General features: G+C 47.6%; 6 protein-coding genes across 6 annotated transcripts; 3 read left to right on the forward strand and 3 right to left on the reverse strand.

The window, feature by feature from the left end:
* Positions 1–495: 495 nt before the first annotated feature.
* ANOM_000540 (cytochrome P450) lies at positions 496–2,337 on the forward strand (the record flags this gene model as incomplete). The annotated part of the gene is made up of 6 exons (XM_015545798.1): positions 496–522; positions 593–836; positions 895–1,498; positions 1,576–1,709; positions 1,762–2,049; positions 2,120–2,337. The coding sequence occupies 6 exons, from the start codon at positions 496–498 to the stop codon at positions 2,335–2,337; spliced, it is 1,515 nt and encodes a 504-aa protein (XP_015412042.1).
* A 653-nt stretch (positions 2,338–2,990) lies between these two features.
* On the forward strand, positions 2,991–4,856 carry ANOM_000541 (dihydroxy-acid dehydratase; the record flags this gene model as incomplete). Its single annotated transcript, XM_015545799.1, has 1 exon — positions 2,991–4,856. The coding sequence occupies one exon, from the start codon at positions 2,991–2,993 to the stop codon at positions 4,854–4,856; it is 1,866 nt and encodes a 621-aa protein (XP_015412043.1).
* Positions 4,857–5,939: 1,083 nt separating this feature from the next.
* On the reverse strand, positions 5,940–7,378 carry ANOM_000542 (putative integral membrane protein (Pth11); the record flags this gene model as incomplete). Its single annotated transcript, XM_015545800.1, has 6 exons — positions 5,940–6,288; positions 6,360–6,455; positions 6,512–6,888; positions 6,941–7,008; positions 7,064–7,120; positions 7,192–7,378. The coding sequence occupies 6 exons, from the start codon at positions 7,376–7,378 to the stop codon at positions 5,940–5,942; spliced, it is 1,134 nt and encodes a 377-aa protein (XP_015412040.1).
* A 1,874-nt stretch (positions 7,379–9,252) lies between these two features.
* On the forward strand, positions 9,253–10,697 carry ANOM_000543 (O-methyltransferase; the record flags this gene model as incomplete). Its single annotated transcript, XM_015545801.1, has 5 exons — positions 9,253–9,447; positions 9,521–9,628; positions 9,695–9,822; positions 9,879–10,330; positions 10,384–10,697. 5 exons carry the CDS (start codon positions 9,253–9,255, stop codon positions 10,695–10,697), a joined length of 1,197 nt encoding a protein of 398 aa, XP_015412041.1.
* A 462-nt stretch (positions 10,698–11,159) lies between these two features.
* Positions 11,160–12,431, reverse strand: ANOM_000544 (DUF4419 domain-containing protein; the record flags this gene model as incomplete). The annotated part of the gene is made up of 1 exon (XM_015545802.1): positions 11,160–12,431. One exon carries the CDS (start codon positions 12,429–12,431, stop codon positions 11,160–11,162), a length of 1,272 nt encoding a protein of 423 aa, XP_015412046.1.
* Positions 12,432–14,780: 2,349 nt separating this feature from the next.
* On the reverse strand, positions 14,781–16,403 carry ANOM_000545 (arylsulfotransferase family protein; the record flags this gene model as incomplete). Its single annotated transcript, XM_015545803.1, has 3 exons — positions 14,781–15,670; positions 15,734–15,799; positions 15,854–16,403. 3 exons carry the CDS (start codon positions 16,401–16,403, stop codon positions 14,781–14,783), a joined length of 1,506 nt encoding a protein of 501 aa, XP_015412047.1.
* Between the last annotated feature and the right edge of the window lie 1,370 nt (positions 16,404–17,773).

Genomic DNA, 17,773 nt, shown 5'->3' on the forward strand with positions numbered 1-17,773 from the left:
TAGACTAGACTTTTCTCGAAAAGAGCTTTATCACAACCATTACTAGTGTTCAAGGTATTACTATGGTATGATATTGGCTACGATATGAGGATAGACGGGATAGAAGGTATGTTCTAATTCTCTTTGTTCTTCCTCGCGACACAGTTCTGGCTGACAAGTTTCCATACTCAACAAGAGGGCCACCTCTGCCTTTTTTGTGCCACACCACCAAGCTAACAAAGGAAGTTTCCACCTGTCAGACTTTAAATGACTCAATTGGGGCCTCCAAGTTCTGGCTCTGTGCTGAGAAATGTTGCACACACCCTTCGCTGAAGTCTGTTAACGCACAAAGAAAATATTGACCTGCGGTCAACATGCTCATCTATGATTTAGCATTGTCCCTGAAAACGACCGACTGTTCACAAATAGTGATGAGATCCGTTGTTCATCCTCAGTTGAACGAGTCGTTAGTATGTTGTCGCATTTCACGTACATATTTTGGGGCGTACCATCAATATGGCTTACCTACCACTTATTGCGGAGGTACTTGGCGTTTCAGGTAAGCAGTTCATTTGACAACATCTCTTGTTTTTTAATGCTTTCCAACGACTAGTCCGATCGGAAATTCGGTATCTTGCATGGTTGTGCGAATCCCCCCAGACTACGAAACTGGTGGCCGTGGGGCATTGATCGCTTGATCCAAATATGGACTGCCGACTCAGAACAGCGTCTGCTGGATCTATTTACCTTCCATTTTAATGACTGCGGCAATACATTGGAGCAGAAGTTCCTTGGAACAATAGCATTTGGCACGACAGATCCCGAGAATGTAGAAGCAGTTCTGACAAACCCCAAGGGTCTTTACAACGCCTCGCCAATAAGACTAAAGAGTCACAAGCTTACAATATCGAGCAGATTTTGGCTTCGGGCTGCGGCGAAAGATCTTGCTTCCCTTCTTAGGAGATGGTATCTTTACGCAAGATGGGGATGCATGGAAGCACTCCAGAGAGCTACTCCGCCCACAACTGTCGCGACAGAAGTACCGAACCCTCAACGTATTCAGATCTCATGTCGACAGTCTTCTCCGCCAAATACCTGGCGATGGAGGAGAGGTGGATCTCCAACCCTTGTTCTTTCGCCTAACCTTGGAAACGACCACCGAATTCCTGTTTGGGAAATCGATCGCTAGCATGAGGTCTGCGGAGTTCAAGGGCCAGAAGTTTGCGAAGGCCTTTGATAATGCTCAGAGATATGTTATGAAGCGCTTCAGGCTTCTAGACCTATATTGGTTAATCGATGGTCCTAGCTTTTGGCGTTCATGTACCTCTGTCCATCAGTTCATTGAGGGGATGATCGAAGCACGAGTGAGAGATAATCTAGACAGTGGCGAAAAGGATGGGCAATGTGTCTTTGATTCTATGGCAGAAGGGCTGAGCACCAGAGAAAGCCTTAGGGGCCAGTTGCTCAATGTTCTCTTGGCTGGTCGAGATACGACAGCATGCCTGTTAAGTTGGACATTGTGAGTAAAGACCAACCGGTAGCCGGCCAAGCTAGGGGCCTGTATACATCGGCTCCTCTCTTACGTTGACACTGTAGCTTCTGCTTAGCACAACACCCCAATGTCCTGAGTCGTCTGAACGGTGAGATAGCTACGATTGTGGGCAACGAGGACGACATGACACGCGATACCTTGAAGAAGATGACGTATCTAGATAAGGTTCTGCGAGAAGGTGAGTAGATGTCAACACCATATAGAACGTGCTTATTGTTTCCCCATGCTAGTACTTCGGCTCTATCCGTCCGTCCCCGTAAACGCTAGGACCGCCCGTAAGACGACTATACTTCCAACTGGTGGCGGGAAAAACCGAGACAAACCGGTTGTGGTTCGCAAGGGTCAAAATGTCGCCTTCTGTGTCTACACAATGCATCGGCGTGAGGATCTGTATGGACAAGACGCTCATGTCTTTCGTCCTGAGAGGTGGGATGAGGATGTACCCTTGTATCGAGACGAGAAGACAGCGATGTGGGGCTACTTGCCCTTCAACGGTGGCCCTCGTGTTTGTTTAGGCCGTAAGAGACCTCTTTTCGTATGGTTGCTGCTTTAAACAAAGCCATTTCGGCTAACGTGGACGACACTTAGAGGACTTCGGGCTCGTTGAAGTCGCCTACACAGTCGTACGGATTCTTCAGAGGTTTCCGCGCGTGAGATTAGGAGAATACACGCGTCCTCAAAAGCGACCGTGGATAGCATGGTCTTCTCATCACAAATCAGGGGTTGAAATGGTTGCCGAAGAGAGGCAGAAGGTGACTCTAGTCCTGTCGTTGGGTGAAGGCTGCAGAGTGATACTTGGTCGGTAGTTCATAACTATAGTATGCTTCCAGTTGGTTGTTACTCTTACTTCATGTGTTTCAATATACTTGTCCAAACCGTTAGTATATTCTAGGAGATGGGCACAACCTTTTGGCCATCGACTCTAGTAGCATTCACATCTGACAAGAATAGCTCTTGTTGCCCACATCAGTTAGTAATTGTCTATCCCTTATTCCCTTGACCCCTTTGGTACTATCTCCCCTTGTTATGTATGTACAAACTGTCCAACAAGCTTTCACGATCTCGGGACAAGTGGGCACGGCGCGAAGACCGATCTCCACCGGATCACCAGGATTTCCTATTTTAGGGCTCTCCGGAGTCATGCCTGAACTCCGGGCGTAAGCAACAACAATATCCCTGAATCCTATCCAGGAGTGCCAATCAGAGACTTTGTAAATAAAACGAGGATTGGTTAAGGCTTTATCACCGCAGCATTAATTCAGTTAGATCGCTGTTCGGACTTCGGGGCGATATCTAACGATGACAAAACCATGCCAAAGGGGTGGAGCGAGGTGCGATTGAGTCAATTGTGACTATGTACTCGGTATATTCGCGTATTGTCAACATATATAAGGTGTTTGGAATCCTGGAAAAACAGTTGTCGATCGCAGCTTAGTTGGACAGCAGACACATATCTAACATGAGCATGCGTGTTCTTCGAACCAAGCTCTCAGCCGTCACGGCAAGGGTGTCATTCAATAACCAAGCCAAGTTGAGAGTTTTAAGTCGTCGTTCAGGTCCAAAAGATACTATAAAGCTGACCATTCTCCCACTTAGCAGTCGTCTCTTCTCCTCTTGCACTCGCCGTTATGCCGATGACAAACTTAACAAAGTTTCTTCTCACATCACGCAACCCAAATCACAAGGCGCGTCCCAGGCAATGCTATACGCGACCGGTCTGAGCGAGCACGATATGTCCAAAGCGCAGGTCGGAATCTCATCGGTATGGTTCGAAGGCAACCCGTGCAACAAACACCTACTGGACTTGTCATCCTTAGTGCGCGACTCGGTCGCAAAGGCCGGTCTCGTACCAATGCGCTTCAACTCCATCGGAGTATCAGATGGAATCAGCATGGGTACAACCGGTATGCGGTACAGTTTGCAAAGCCGGGAGATCATCGCAGACGGTATCGAGACGGTGATGAACGGACAATGGTACGATGCTAATATCTCATTACCCGGTTGTGACAAGAACATGCCCGGTGTCCTGATGGCCATGGGTCGTGTCAATCGTCCGAGTATCATGATGTATGGTGGAAGTATCAAGCCCGGGTGTTCTGCAAGTGGCCAGCCCCTTGACCTGGTTAGCGCTTTCCAGTCATATGGTCAGTACATTACCGGCCAGATCGACGAGAAGCAACGATTTGATATCATCCGCAATGCTTGTCCTGGTAGTGGTGCCTGTGGTGGTATGTATACTGCGAACACGATGGCCATTGCTATTGAAACCTTGGGAATGACCATGACGGGGAGTAGTAGCACTCCCGCTGAGGATCCAGCTAAGAGGGCTGAATGCGAGGCAATGGGTGAGACGGTCAAGAACCTGCTCAAAGAAGATATCCGCCCAAAGGATATACTCACGCGTCAAGCGTTTGAGAATGCCATGATAGTTGTCAACATCCTCGGCGGAAGTACGAATGCTGTTCTCCATCTGATTGCCGTCGCCGACTCGGTCGGTATCAAGTTAAGAATTGACGACTTCCAAGCCGTGTCAGACAAGACGCCATTTCTCGCTGATCTCAAGCCCTCGGGCAAGTATGTTATGCACGATTTGTATAAGATCGGCGGCACCCCGGCACTTCTGAAGTTGCTCCTTAAGGAGGGTCTGATCGATGGCTCGGGAATTACAGTCACAGGCAAAACGATGAAAGAGAATGTAGCCTCATGGCCGGACTTTCCTGCCGATCAGCCCATCATCCGTCCGCTAAACAACCCTATCAAGCCTACGGGCCATCTTCAGATCTTACGCGGGTCCTTGGCCCCAGGAGGCTCGGTCGGCAAGATCACTGGGAAGGAAGGCCTACGATTTGAGGGTACAGCCAGATGCTACGACTACGAGGATGCTTTCGTCGAGGCTCTAGAAAGAGGCGAAATCAAACAAGGAGAGAAAACAGTTGTGATCATCCGTTACGAGGGCCCGAAGGGTGGACCAGGTATGCCGGAGATGCTCAAACCCAGCTCCGCTATCATGGGCGCCGGGCTTGGCAAGGATGTTGCGCTGCTCACTGATGGTCGATTTTCGGGTGGAAGCCATGGCTTCTTGATTGGACATATCGTGCCAGAGGCTATGGAGGGTGGTCCAATTGCGTTGGTCAGGGATGGAGATAGGGTTGTTATCGATGCGGAAAAGAGGATGGTTGACCTGGAGGTACCCGAGGAAGAGATGGAAAGAAGGCGAGGTGAGTGGAAGGCGCCTAAGCCAAGGGCTATCAAGGGAACGCTACGGAAGTATGCCACTCTAGTAAGCGACGCCAGCCATGGGTGCGTCACTGATGGGCCGATATGATAACATGGAACTACTACATCCAAAGAGGCGTCTGCGACTAATTAAATCGCCGGAGATCTCCATTCCTGGGATAAAGGGCACATCTACCCAATACCATATCGCTCCTTCGATTTTGCTATCTTGCAAATTGGGGATTCTGCGAAGGCACACTCGCGCCACTCGGTGCAGTTGATATAGACAATTTGCATAATATCTAGGGGCTACAACGCGGCGGAGCAATTTTGATAATATTCTAGAAGGATATCAGAAGATCTATTGAATAGCCCAAAGATAGGAAATTTACTAATCTATTGATTGACCTTTCCTCATGCTCCTTGGGCTTCCCACACTACTATATATAGCACCGTTGCCAACACAATCAGTACTTTCGTCCTACTTAAAACATCCCACAACAGCTGTATTATTTTACTTCCTCCATGTTCTCCGTTTTACCTGCCAACCTTAGGATTTACCCCGGAATCTTCCAAAAATAACAATTAATTCCAACTAACCCCTGATTGACGCTGCCAATAACACTCCAAGACCGCCAAAATAAAATTAGTATCAGCCACACCGACAGTAAGCCTGTATAGCACCATGGGCTTTTCAGGCTTCCACCTTTAAATGGATGAATGTCGAGGTTTGAAGAGTAGTTGATTTGTCAAGTATGCTGCAATCGACTAGCAACTACTAGAGACACCGAACTCCGCGGGCATTAATGGCCGAACCCAAATGGGGAAATAAGGACAAAGCCGACTATCGAATTTATGCAGGAAGGCTCCGGCGATCACTATCCTGCATAGGGGAAAGATCCGGCGGATAGATTCGTGTCCCCTCCGATATGTAAGGGAGAAAATGACACCGTTTCCTCCGAACAAGGCCGGGAGTTAGGAAAAGCCTAAAGGCATGATTGACACGGGCTTTACATGATTAGAATGAGAATTCACGTACTTGTCATAAATCAATAGTACATAGTAAATACATGTAGTAGAATGGTAAAAAGAGTAAGAATGCCCCAAAATAATGACATGGATAATTAAAGTAGATATTTTCGTAAGGAACCACAAGCCGCACGACGCATGTTCGATCGCTCACTATTTCACTTCAAGCGAGATGACTATGGTCCCTATTGTAAGATACGGAATATTCTGTACTGGTCATGATTCCATGGGGTTCATTGTGTCCATCGGGCTTAACCAACTCTTGGACACTTTCCGAATTCTTGCGATTCTCCGGATCTGGGGTCGCCAGTTGGGTGCCTTGAAGAGTTGTAAGATGGTCCCAGTTGCGGATCTTCCTGTGTGGCTTCAACGAATAGCTGCCACCTGAGCCTTTGTAATTCTTGTTATTGCTCCGGTCAATGCTGGTGAAAATCCGTGGGAAGCATCGGGCTAAGAGCGGTCGCATGGTTGGTAGGCAGGCACATATTATGCCGACGTTAATTTCGATCATGCTATATTTGCCTGGTTAGTATATTCCTTCTGAGTTGTGGGCAGTGAGAATATCATGGACCTATGAACATACCACCAATTTGCGAGGGTGACCTTGAAATGTGTAAAGTCATTGCTGTGAATATAGGGCATCATGGTCACGATTCGTAGGATAGCGACCACACAGCAACTAGATACGCACGATTAGCAGTCTGACCACGTCCGCACATCATTTATGGTGCTTACAATGAACCTGTCCCAAAAACAATCATAAGAAGCAACCTTTGCCTCAGCGACGTCTGCAGTGACCAGCAAAGCTTGATGGGGAGGATCAGGGTCACGAGGTCAGAAAACACGTTGAACGCTGCGTTGGCGTAGACAAAGGCGAACTGGTCGACACATTTGGCATCCTTAATGGTGACATCCCACATTGCCTGAACCGGGTTACACCCGAGTGTGAAGATAAGAATGCTCAGTAGACTGTAGAAAGCGACGAAGGCCATGATTGCGAAAGTCATTTGGCGGAAACGCTTTTCGGGATTGAGTCGTAGGTAGAAGAGTAGGATAGCCGTTTTGACGAACCAGACACCGAGGGCGTAGACGTCCTCTTCGGCAAGATCATACTGCTATTGTTTAGTATGTGGGAGGTATTCAAGGGCTAAGCGACAGACAAACCTTCTTGAATGGCGTCAGCTTGTCGAGATGCAAGTCCCATACGTGTACGCCGTATCCGTTTTTAATGTCTGCGCCCGTTAGTAGATTGCCCTGTGAGATAATGGCCTAGTCAGGTATACTTACTGATTAAGCTCAGGATGGCGAAAATCCACGCACAGATCTGCCCCATCACGCAGCACACTAGGTAATGTTTAGCATTGACGAAAGCTCATGCAAGAATGTGAGTAAGACATGAATGGGATGGTACATACGGTCATCTAGCCCATATGTTCTTAAAATGTACAAGCGCGTATACAATCGAAGAAGTAAGACAAGGGTCGCGGATGAGCACATTGCAATGCTGACGGAGTAGATGTTGAACTTTGAGCCCTCTGGGTTATCGAAGTTGGGAGTAACCCCTGGTGGTGGAGGCGCTACCGGGATTTTGCTCAAGTCCATAGCGAATGTCTGGGGTTATCGTGGCCAAAGTGTAGTAGGCGTCTGAGCCTCAGTCCTCCGTTTAGTTTGCGCCCTTAACAGACGAAAAAGCTCCACCATTGCAGACCTGGATGCTTGTTTTAAGTCGACCCCAATCCAGGAATTGGGGTAATTGTACTTATATGTCGGTACATTATGCAATGATAGTCTCAATGGCTCTATTTTTGACATGTCGCCTGCTTTCATGATCACCGATTGGGTTCGGCCTTCAGCCAGTCGGTATGGTCATAGCACAAGCACGGACGATGATCTTCGCGACACCAGCTTCCCCGATAGAAAATTTAAAAGTGTTCCGATAACTTTCGTTAAACGGCGATCCTATGAGTATGGGCCCTATTCATTGCACTCCCTCCTCCAAAGTGAACCATACATGCAGATTGTCAATGGTACTAGTCATGCACCATCCACTGCCACTCCTGAATTCTTGGAATGCAACCGACCAGAATGTAACCTTACCATTAACCGGATAAATCCTGCGATATTAGAAGAGCCAATAGCTATACAGCCCTAGGCCAGCATGATCTTCACTAGGTACTTGACACCTCTATTAGTCTCCTAGACTATTACCCCAAAGGGAATGCAACAAAGAGAAGGAGGCTCGGCATTGTATAGTGTAGGGTGTAAGCCTGCACTATGTGTCATAGACCTGCGACTGGCTAAATTCAATGTCACTGGTCATAATTTGAACAATGAATCCCTTGCGTTTGCTCTGAATGAGTCGCTGGTGGCTATGGGGCTCTAGCTCTCCAACATTTCTTTATTGCAATCTGATTTTAGCTTCCACCAGCTAATGCAAAACCATTGACATTTGGGCATATCCGAGTTTGGACATGATAAATCAAGATCATATAACACTAGACGCCGTCTAGCGTGGGGAAACCTCACCGAGACTCTGGAAAGGTGAGACTAGTACCACGGCTGACGGCTGCTATAATTCAGGGTTGCGGGAGACGTTTGGAGGGACAATGCTTACATCAAGGGAAGTCTATGACTAACCTTGACGTGTAGCAGCTAAGACAACCTTTCTGGTGCTATGCAAGCATTCAGGGGGTTATACATACATTATGCAAACCCAAGAGCCAGGTGGTAGGGTAAACCGGTTCTCTGTCAGACGGGAGTGATTGCAGATGGTGCGATTCGTAATCCATGGATAATGACTTAATTGGTGGATGTTGCTCGCGGAAGACGTGTTAGTATGATCACCTATGCCCTATTGGGCGATGATAATCATGAAGTGGGGGCAAATATGACATGTCAGATACACAGTGGCTTCAGCTGAGAATACGGGATCCGTAGCTCTAATGTCTCAGCATTCGTGTTGTGTTGGCGACGTATTGATTGTGTGAGAGGAATGGGGCCAACCGACTTCATGACAGGTGGTCTGAGCTACATTCGCCTCAGGATCAGGTCGTCATGTACGAAGTTGATGTATATAAACCCATCAACCTTGCCAATCAGAGTGATGTAGATCGTCGCGTTGTTCCGACGGTGCAGATCGTAACTGGAGATTTGACTTTCTGTCCGCCCCTGAACCTTTGCGTATACTGTCCAGTGGATATGAATGTGATATCTCAATCGTGCCAGCCCTAAACACACACCACAGGGAGACCGTTCGGTGGGTTCCGCAATATAGAAGGCCCCATATCACACTACTAGTGTGCTCCAACAATAATGATTGGTGTTTCCGTAGAAGCCACCCCCTCGCACTCCACATCTCGGACTTCGTCCAGAACTATCTATAAGTTGATTGCGAGGTCCCTGCAGGGATCGTGTTGACAAGGGTATGCTATTTTCAGCTTCATTGTTGTCTGACTTCGAAGCTCGTCTGGCTCAAAATGGGTAGCATCGATCCAAATTTTGATCCCATTCAAGATGATCTGGACCAGGTCATCGCGGCTGCTACTCGGTACAAGGAGCGTTTATCCGAGACAGACAGCTACAATGCCAGATACGATCTCATGGAAAAGGCTGCTCGCCTCTATCAAACCATTCGCGGACCTGCAGATATGGTTTTCTCCAAGTTCGAAGATGTAAGACAAGCATACAAAATACAATTACTCCTGATCAAAATGTAGCATCGGGTAAATAATTGACGATATACAGGCAGCGAATATGGGAGCCATCAGAGCCCTGCTTGAGGCGGGAATCTTTCACGCCATCCCTACCGGAGGGAAGAGCATCTCAGCCAAGGAACTTTCTGCAAAGACCGGCGTGGATAAGAGGTAATCGGTAGGTATCATGGTCCAGCATCCGGTGTTGATGAGTCTAACTACCTAGACAGTACGACTTATGCGCGCAGTTACCCCAATGGGACCATTCCGAGAGACCGGGGAGGAGGAATACGCCCACACGTCATTTTCAGAGATCTACATGGCACCTCAAATGATGGGGGTCTACAAGCTAATGTAAGAAATGTCTACGGCGAAATCTCACGATCGACTACCTAACGATGGAACTCCAGGGCGGATGAATATTTCACACCCATGCTGAGGAACCATGAATTTCTGCGCTGCCAGAACTGGCAAAATAACTTTCGTCTGCGGAACAACCCTTATACGTTTGTACACAACTGCGAAGGGGAGACAATGTTTGAGCACATATCGAAGTTCCCCGACCGATTTACCACGTTCAATGAAGCCATGGTAGCCCAAGACTCGGGACTCATCGCGATTGGCCTCTACCCCTTTGTAGAGGAATTGGCTAGCTTAGCCAGTGAGGACACAGCCACCATTGTTGATGTAGGAGGCGGCCGGGGCCACATCTTGCGTCAAATCAAGGAAAGCGCCCCTCAGCTGCAAGGGAGATTTATACTCCAGGACCAGGCTAGCGTTATTGCAGATAATGGAATGGAAACACAGCCGCTTGGAATTGAGACCATGGCCCATGATTTCTTCCAGCCACAGCCAATCAAAGGTAGGTACTATTTCGCTCTATTGGCCATTACTTGTTAACTGATCATTTTACAGGGGCCTTGGTCTACTATATTCGCCGCTGTCTACACGACTGGCCCGATGAGCCAGAGTCAAGACAGATTCTGGAGAACTTGGCCGCAGCAATGGATCCCGAGAGGTCTCGGGTCTTGATCACGGAATATATCCTGCCAGAAGTTGGCTCCAACATGTTCCATGCTTGGATGGACCACACTATGATGACGTTTGCTGGACGTGAACGCACAGAGAAGGACTGGGAACGTCTACTTGATATATCCGGGCTAAGGTTGGTTAGAGTGTGGAGAGCCCCAGGAATACCGGTTGGTGTCGTTGAAGCTCGCTTGAAGTAAAGCTCGGATGACATGGTAAATGATTTGGTACGATTAAATGATAAAAAAACAATGAACACCCTTCAATGCTATACATATTGTTTGAACTTGCGTCGTAGCCACTGAAATCCGTGAGTGCAGCATTGAAACATCTCGATGCATACACTATGTATCTTGTACCATGTCACACTACCACCCGGGATCCTGTAGCGACTACATCGCAAACGATAGACGAAAGCTTTCCTACGGCCCTTTAATACTAACCACGCTCTAAAAGTACAGCCACCACGCTCAGTATTGGCGATTTATCATAGGAACATGTTGTAGAGCAATCCAAGACAACTGAGGAAGATCAATCTGTTTTATTGATAACTACATACAGGAGCAAGTAGCAGTTTTCATACTGTGGTTTAATGAAAGCTTCCGGGTACACCTTTCCGTGGTGCAGTATCCTTTGTGATAAAAGGTCTAACCGCATAGACCTCAGAACTCTTCTAATTTCCGATGCATGCTGAACAGCGTCCAATAACAATCGCTGAGCTTGGTATCACTATGCCAATCGGCATGCATTTTTATAGTGTCCATTTCAGCTTGAAGGTCACGTTTCTCCTTCTGCCGTGCTTCCTCCGCTGCTGAGTCGATCTCATACATCCACCATCCTGTTACCGGTTGAATAGTATTCAAAGATCCAGCTTCCTTGTTCGGGCTCTCAGCACTTGGTCCTGTTGAGGCTTGGATTCCGACCAGACCGGCGACCATCACGGTGTGATATTCATGGCCGTTGTCGTTAACTTTCACGGGAACAGTGTTGAAACCCGAAGGAATCGAATCTGTGTCCACACGGTGATACCCGACACCATCGATATTACAGCCATGACCTTGGCCCACCGAGTCCTTATGATAGAGGGGCTCGCCACTAGCATTCCAAAAGCAAAATGCTGTGATCCAGCCGGACAAATAGGTAGGGCCACTACCGCCGCCTTGGTGATGGACAGACCTTCCCCAGAAGTCGAGCACACTGAGAGAAGACGGGCTATCAAACGATGCGATGAAGTGCTCCAGAACCGGCCGGAGAAGGGTTGCAAATTGTGTCGGTTCCTCCCCCAACTCATGAATCTTGCTAAGTTTTGATAGTAATATGGCCCAGTCCTCTCGCTCGCCGAGCAACGTCACGGTGGGGATACCGCACAAGAGCATCATGGTATAGGAGAAGTATTTCTGCATGGCGCCCATCATCAGAATGGCAGACACTATTGTGTCAGATGGGGTAGTTGTGCTGAATGCAGGCATGATCCATTCCCGCAGCTCAGGGTCCTTGACGTTTGCCTGGATCTGCTCTGTCATCGCGACTGCCAGACGCCCAAAGTCTGCTACCGCACTCTTGACTATCAGCTCTTTCTGTCCCTCATGTGAAACAAAGTACGATCTTAGTTCTTCCGCGTGTGCGTTGACGTAGAAGCCGAGTTGGGATAGGATGGCGAACCAGACATCTTCGGGACGGATAATAAGATGATGATGATTGCTGTAGGCCGCCCAGACTGCCCGGACCAGGCCATTTTCTGATGGTGAAATATGGCTTTCCTGTAGGATGTGCGTCCCGTCGACCTGGTTCTCATCGAAAGAACTCTGGACCAGTCTCTTGGAGCGTCTGTAATCTCTCGCAGATGTTCCTTTGAGCAATTCCTCCGCGGTGGTGGCCTTTTCCGCCCTCCAATGCTCTGCCCCGTGCTTTGCAACTGTAAGTGTGACAGGCATATTTGTCTTTGATTTTCTTTTGTTGTGAGCGAAACGAGATGTTCTTTTGGGACTAGACTGTGCCTCAAACGCAGAAGGTTACACAGCTGGTAAGGGAAGGGGAATAGGAAAAGGTGAAGGAGGGAAGGTGAGGGGCATCGAAGTATTTATATTGTCCGACGATCTCGATTGAATCACGTTGCCTACATGTCGATCCTTGAACCTTGCATGTATGTATCGCAGAATTCCCCATGTCTTGCGGCAGTTCCTGGTACGAGATAATGGATTGAAGATAGTTCACTTGGTATTCTCCCAGCGTCACTATTTCTAACCGTCTTCTGTTTCTTCTCTGTATACGCACTGTGGTTTTCTCCCTTGGTTTCTTTTTCTTTTCTCTCTCCTTTCCCTTCTTTTTGTGTATTATCCAGGAGGTGAAGTTAGAATACCTAAGAAGGTGTATTGTCATTACAGGACATAAACCAGGTGGGGGGTAATTACCGTCTAGTATTCGCCACTATGACTACGAGTGCGGCTGAGGGACCCATGAGGCTGTGCCGATCTTGATACCCACTATCAAGCAAATATTCAGGGAAAGCCAGCTACACGCGGTCTCCTTCAGTGGGGTATGCTTTTAATCCGATAACACAGCAGCTGAAGACATACCATAATGTAGGAGTATGTATGATGTAGGACATGGTGAATATTCCCAAGAGCTATCCTCCTGGTGGTATGATATATCACTCAATGACCCGCTGTGAAGAAAAGGCGACATCACCTCAGACCTGATGAGAGATAGACGATTCTTGAAGAAGTAAGATATCTACATCCAGAGTCCAGAGCTGTACCGGCACTATGACTTGCAGCACAGGGCAAGACGGTCACAAGCCTATTGTCAATCGTCACGCTTCCACGGAATACCCCGCAGGTTATCAGACCTACCGCTGCAAGTATCAAGCAGTGTATCAAAAAAGGGATCAGCCATGACAACGGAGGATTGTATATACTGGCGAGTAATGTGACGCCCGAGATTGTGGAAGCGTCAGTATACAACCGTTGTGGTGTATTTGGATGCAAGTGCCGCATAACATATAATGCCAACCCGTCGGATGATTATTCGAATCCCATGCGGGCCTCATCAGGTTGCCGGGAGATAGTTTGAAGATGAGATTGCATATCAAATTTGCAGAATGGGCGTTCACAGCGACTTGATTCCGATCGGCAGCAAAACTTACACGGATGGAAATGTTAAGAAGGAGCCAGACGGATGTATTCGCCCACGATCTCTCTCTCTCCGAGAAGAACTACAAAATGGCCAACGCCCATTGTGGAATGCGGTTTGTCTGAAAGTCTGGCCCAGTTGCCAATTGACGCAGGCGTATGGATTGGAAGATCTGAGACAGAGGTGAAAGTAGTGATTTTAATCTCTATGACGAAGAACCGAGACGAAATGGTTGAGGAGAAGTGGACTCCCGGCAGCACAACCCAAACAAGATCAAGTACTTGGTTTCCCCCCGTTAGGGACCAGGATCATGGGCTCGACCAGGCGACAGTATCTCCATGGAAAATGACTCGCGGCATCAGTCAATGTAGAAGCACCACTTTTGACATGGTTTGGTTGTCACACATTGTCCGTTCAGGTTGTGTTGAGAGCTCTGCTGTGAGACCGATAAAAGTGCCCTTTTATTCGTTGAAATGCTCAGTCTAAATTGGCATCGCCATGTCACTATCTTGCCGATTCGGACATGGACCTTGGTAATGAGGTCATTCCATCAGCGGCAAATGATATCCGTATATCCATAGCTCCTTGGGAGATATAGGTTGCACTTTGTTATGCCGGCAGTACGCCCTGTCGGTTATGGAACACATCATCCGGGTCCAAATAGCCTTTAATCTGAACTCATCCTTCCCAGATTACTCCCCCAGTATGACTGACGTGGGCTTTCTAGTCTTGGATCTACGTACCCCTGATATACGCTAATACCGATACCTGGCATGGAATTCCTGAGAACTTCATTAAGCCCGGCCAAAAGTTTATATATTGATATTGAGACCGAACCCAAACTAATTGCATACGACTACATCCAAAAGAGTACGTCACGGTGTGCGTACCCTGTCGCATCCATTCGCTCGTCGTTGATAGCAAATGCTTCCAGACGTTGAGCTTCCATTTGAGGCAATTCATTTTGAATGCCATGATACCCCATTTCCCCGAGCTTCTGCTTCACTGAAGTACCTCTCTGGATGTAATATAGTATGTTGATGCTAAGACATGTCTGCCTGCATATACTCTCAACTACCTATCATGTTTTACTACCAGAAGGTCCATCGTATTCTGCTAATCACATGCCAAGTTCTAAGGAACCTGTTCCATCACTTCCTAGTAATGTCGGTAAAGCCGACTGCGGTAGATGGCAAGGTCCTCACAAGGACATTGCCAGTACTGCCAATAGCCTCTGCGTAATATTTCACATCGCTTGTAGGAAGGTACTCGCTCTCCCTGAGGAAAGTTGTTTCAAATGATGTTCTGGCTTGCTCACCAAGATACTGCGCCTCGTTGGAGTCACCACCTTCTTGAACCTGGTAGAACTTCCAGGCCTTGGTCTCCGTATCTCCATTCCACGAAACATACAACCTAGTTGTATTGGCCGAATCCACATAGGCCGCCAGAGCCGGAGCTTCACTCGGTGTCCCAGTCCAATTAGCTAGAAATCCACGGTAACTGACCGCGTCTTCGATAAACGCATGATAAAGGATTTTATTGTCAGCACTGAATTGCGTGAAGGCGCCTGCCGACCCCCAGCTAACAAATAGGTTGTCGTTCGAAAGCAATTGGGCGTTACCCTGAGAATTAGCCTGCAGCTCATAAGGGGCAGTGGCTTTTCGCAGGACAGTTGCGGTATTATCCGTGTGATTGAGCTGGACAAACAAGGCTCTGGAGACGTTGTTGAAAGTGATGTGACCGTTGCCTGAGTTGTCGAAGAAAGATATTACCTCGATGCTGTCGGATTGTGATCGCCAACGGGCGTCATGCTGGAATCCGAATGTGAAATCGTGAGTAAATGTCGAATGATTGCCGCCCAGCTGCCAGATGATGGAGCCGTCGGTTCCGTTGATCTTGAAGATTGTACTGAAGTGTCGCGAAGAAACGAGGTAGTTGCCATCGTCGTCTTTGTCAACGCTGTTGATGTGAACGTAATCCCAGGTTTGGGCTGACGAGAGTCCGCTGTTGCTAGCGGATCCGCCCAATGGGTTCAGGGAATCTAGATGTCATACAGTGAGAAGGAGTCGCGGTATTTAGATAGATAGGGCAGAGTGGAACTCACCTGCAGGATCGAGATAGTCCAAGGAATTCCACTCAAACACCAGCTTTCCAGTTGCGATATCAAATTCTGCTCTCTGGTCAATCATGTGTGCACACTTGATACTGTCCGAGGGTAACAAACCTTGAAAGAGCCCGTTTCCAAGCCACTGCTGTGACGAATTTCCACCGTACTCTGTCAAGTTTGCAATGGTCGGAAGGTAGATTTCCACAAGCGCAGTCTCGCCGTTGACGACAGTAAACTCGTGAATAGACGGAATGTGGTGGTTGCCAGTTTTGGTAGATTTTACATGCTCATAATTTTGGTCAAGGAGCACGTGTTGGCCAACACCCTCCCCGTGGTTTTGGTCCATCGACCCCTGAAAGGCCTGAAGGACAGTCTTCCCATTGTATGTAGTAGGATGGAAGTTGCCTACAAACCCTGCATAGTACCCAATGCCGGACCACACAAGATCGCCGTCCTTTCGATAGATATAAGCTCCAGGCTGTTGGATGGTGTTGGCGTAGGGGGCAACAAAAACATACTCCGTGCCATTGGCGTCAGACGCCGGCACAGTTATATTCAGCTTGGGGACTGTGAGGTCTGGACGAGAACGATATTGTCCATCTGCAGAGCTGAAGGGCAAGCTTGCTGCTGCTGCTAGCAGTAGACTAACTTGTGTGAACGACCCCATTTTGTAGCAGTAAACAAGCCCTTCAGTGTTAAATGCAGGCTAGTTGTTTCCCTTGTCAATACAATATTCTACATTCCAGGCATTGGATTATGCTGATACTTATAGCTCTACGATTCTCTTTCCTTCTCATCATCCCCGCTGGTTATTGTGACTTCGGATCGTCCGAACGGCGTATTTTGATTGATAACGCCATTGGCATAAAGTCTGAGCAATTATTAATCTCGCTTAGATGCAGCTAAAATGCAGTCTATCCGATATTGCCGAGCGTATACAGATTCTGATAAGATATCTGCCGGTAGTAGCTTTACTAGTTCTTGTATCATTGAGTTCGTCAATGACGCGATCCCGGGCTAGATGAAGTAACCGACGATAGTGCCTGTGTTCAATTATCATAGTGAGCACTGGCCAAAGCTCACAATGACCAAGCCTACTGTCTTTTTTATGCAATATGGCGTTAAAATATTATGGTCTTGCAGTTTATGATTCGTACATAGATTTATAAAATGCGAAGTTTTTGAAAAATGGCCTCAGTCAAACCTCGGCTTTCCTTAATATGCCCCCAAAGCCAACAGCAGAACCATAGAAGTACCTATAATAAGGGAAAGATAATATGTTTGGCGTTACTCGTCACCCCTCGCCACGGTATGTTAAGTTGGGGATACAACCGTTCTTATGGCTGCAGCTGGTAAAAATTGCAAGTCGCCTCCTCGTACACACATATACCAATCACATGATCAACAAGTGTAGGAAGAGTTGCTTGAAACTACAGTGGGACTTTTAAAAGCCTAGTAGTCACCGTTCCTAGCATGCTACATCAGGAACCTGCTTCGAAAAAGGTGCTATGCAGGGTAGGCAACCTGTCAACTGTGTGAGGACAAATAGGCAAAAAGCCCAGTGAAGATCCAGTCTGTTGGAATAAAACGAAGATCTAAACAATGGTTTGTTCTTGCCGTATCTGAAGAGGAAGAATAGAACCCCTTATATATAGAAATTATTTCCCTTTGGAACGTCGCGGAATGATACCCCATCCTAACCATTTCCCTATATAAGTGAAAGTGTGGCGTAAGCAGGCATCTGCTCGATCAAGAACTCTTCCAATTCAAAGGTCTGTACATCGACAAGGCCCACAACGGTATCTCAGGAATTTGAAAGAGCAATAGCGACCACCGATATTATGATTGAAAAACTCGACGATATAGCAAGGGGATGTATGTAGATACTTGAGGCTTACCAAAGAATAGACCTCGAATGCCTTCATTGACAGCAGTCAATTGGAGAGGGCTTTACTCTGGAAATTTCCATTGTAAATGATGGGTTGCTTTACTGGCTGGATAGGGCAGGCAGGGCTTTTATCAACCTGCAAGCATTTC

The sequence above is a fragment of the Aspergillus nomiae genome, assembly GCF_001204775.2.
Source record: "Aspergillus nomiae NRRL 13137 chromosome Unknown contig00005, whole genome shotgun sequence".
Lineage (NCBI taxonomy): Eukaryota > Fungi > Ascomycota > Eurotiomycetes > Eurotiales > Aspergillaceae > Aspergillus > Aspergillus nomiae.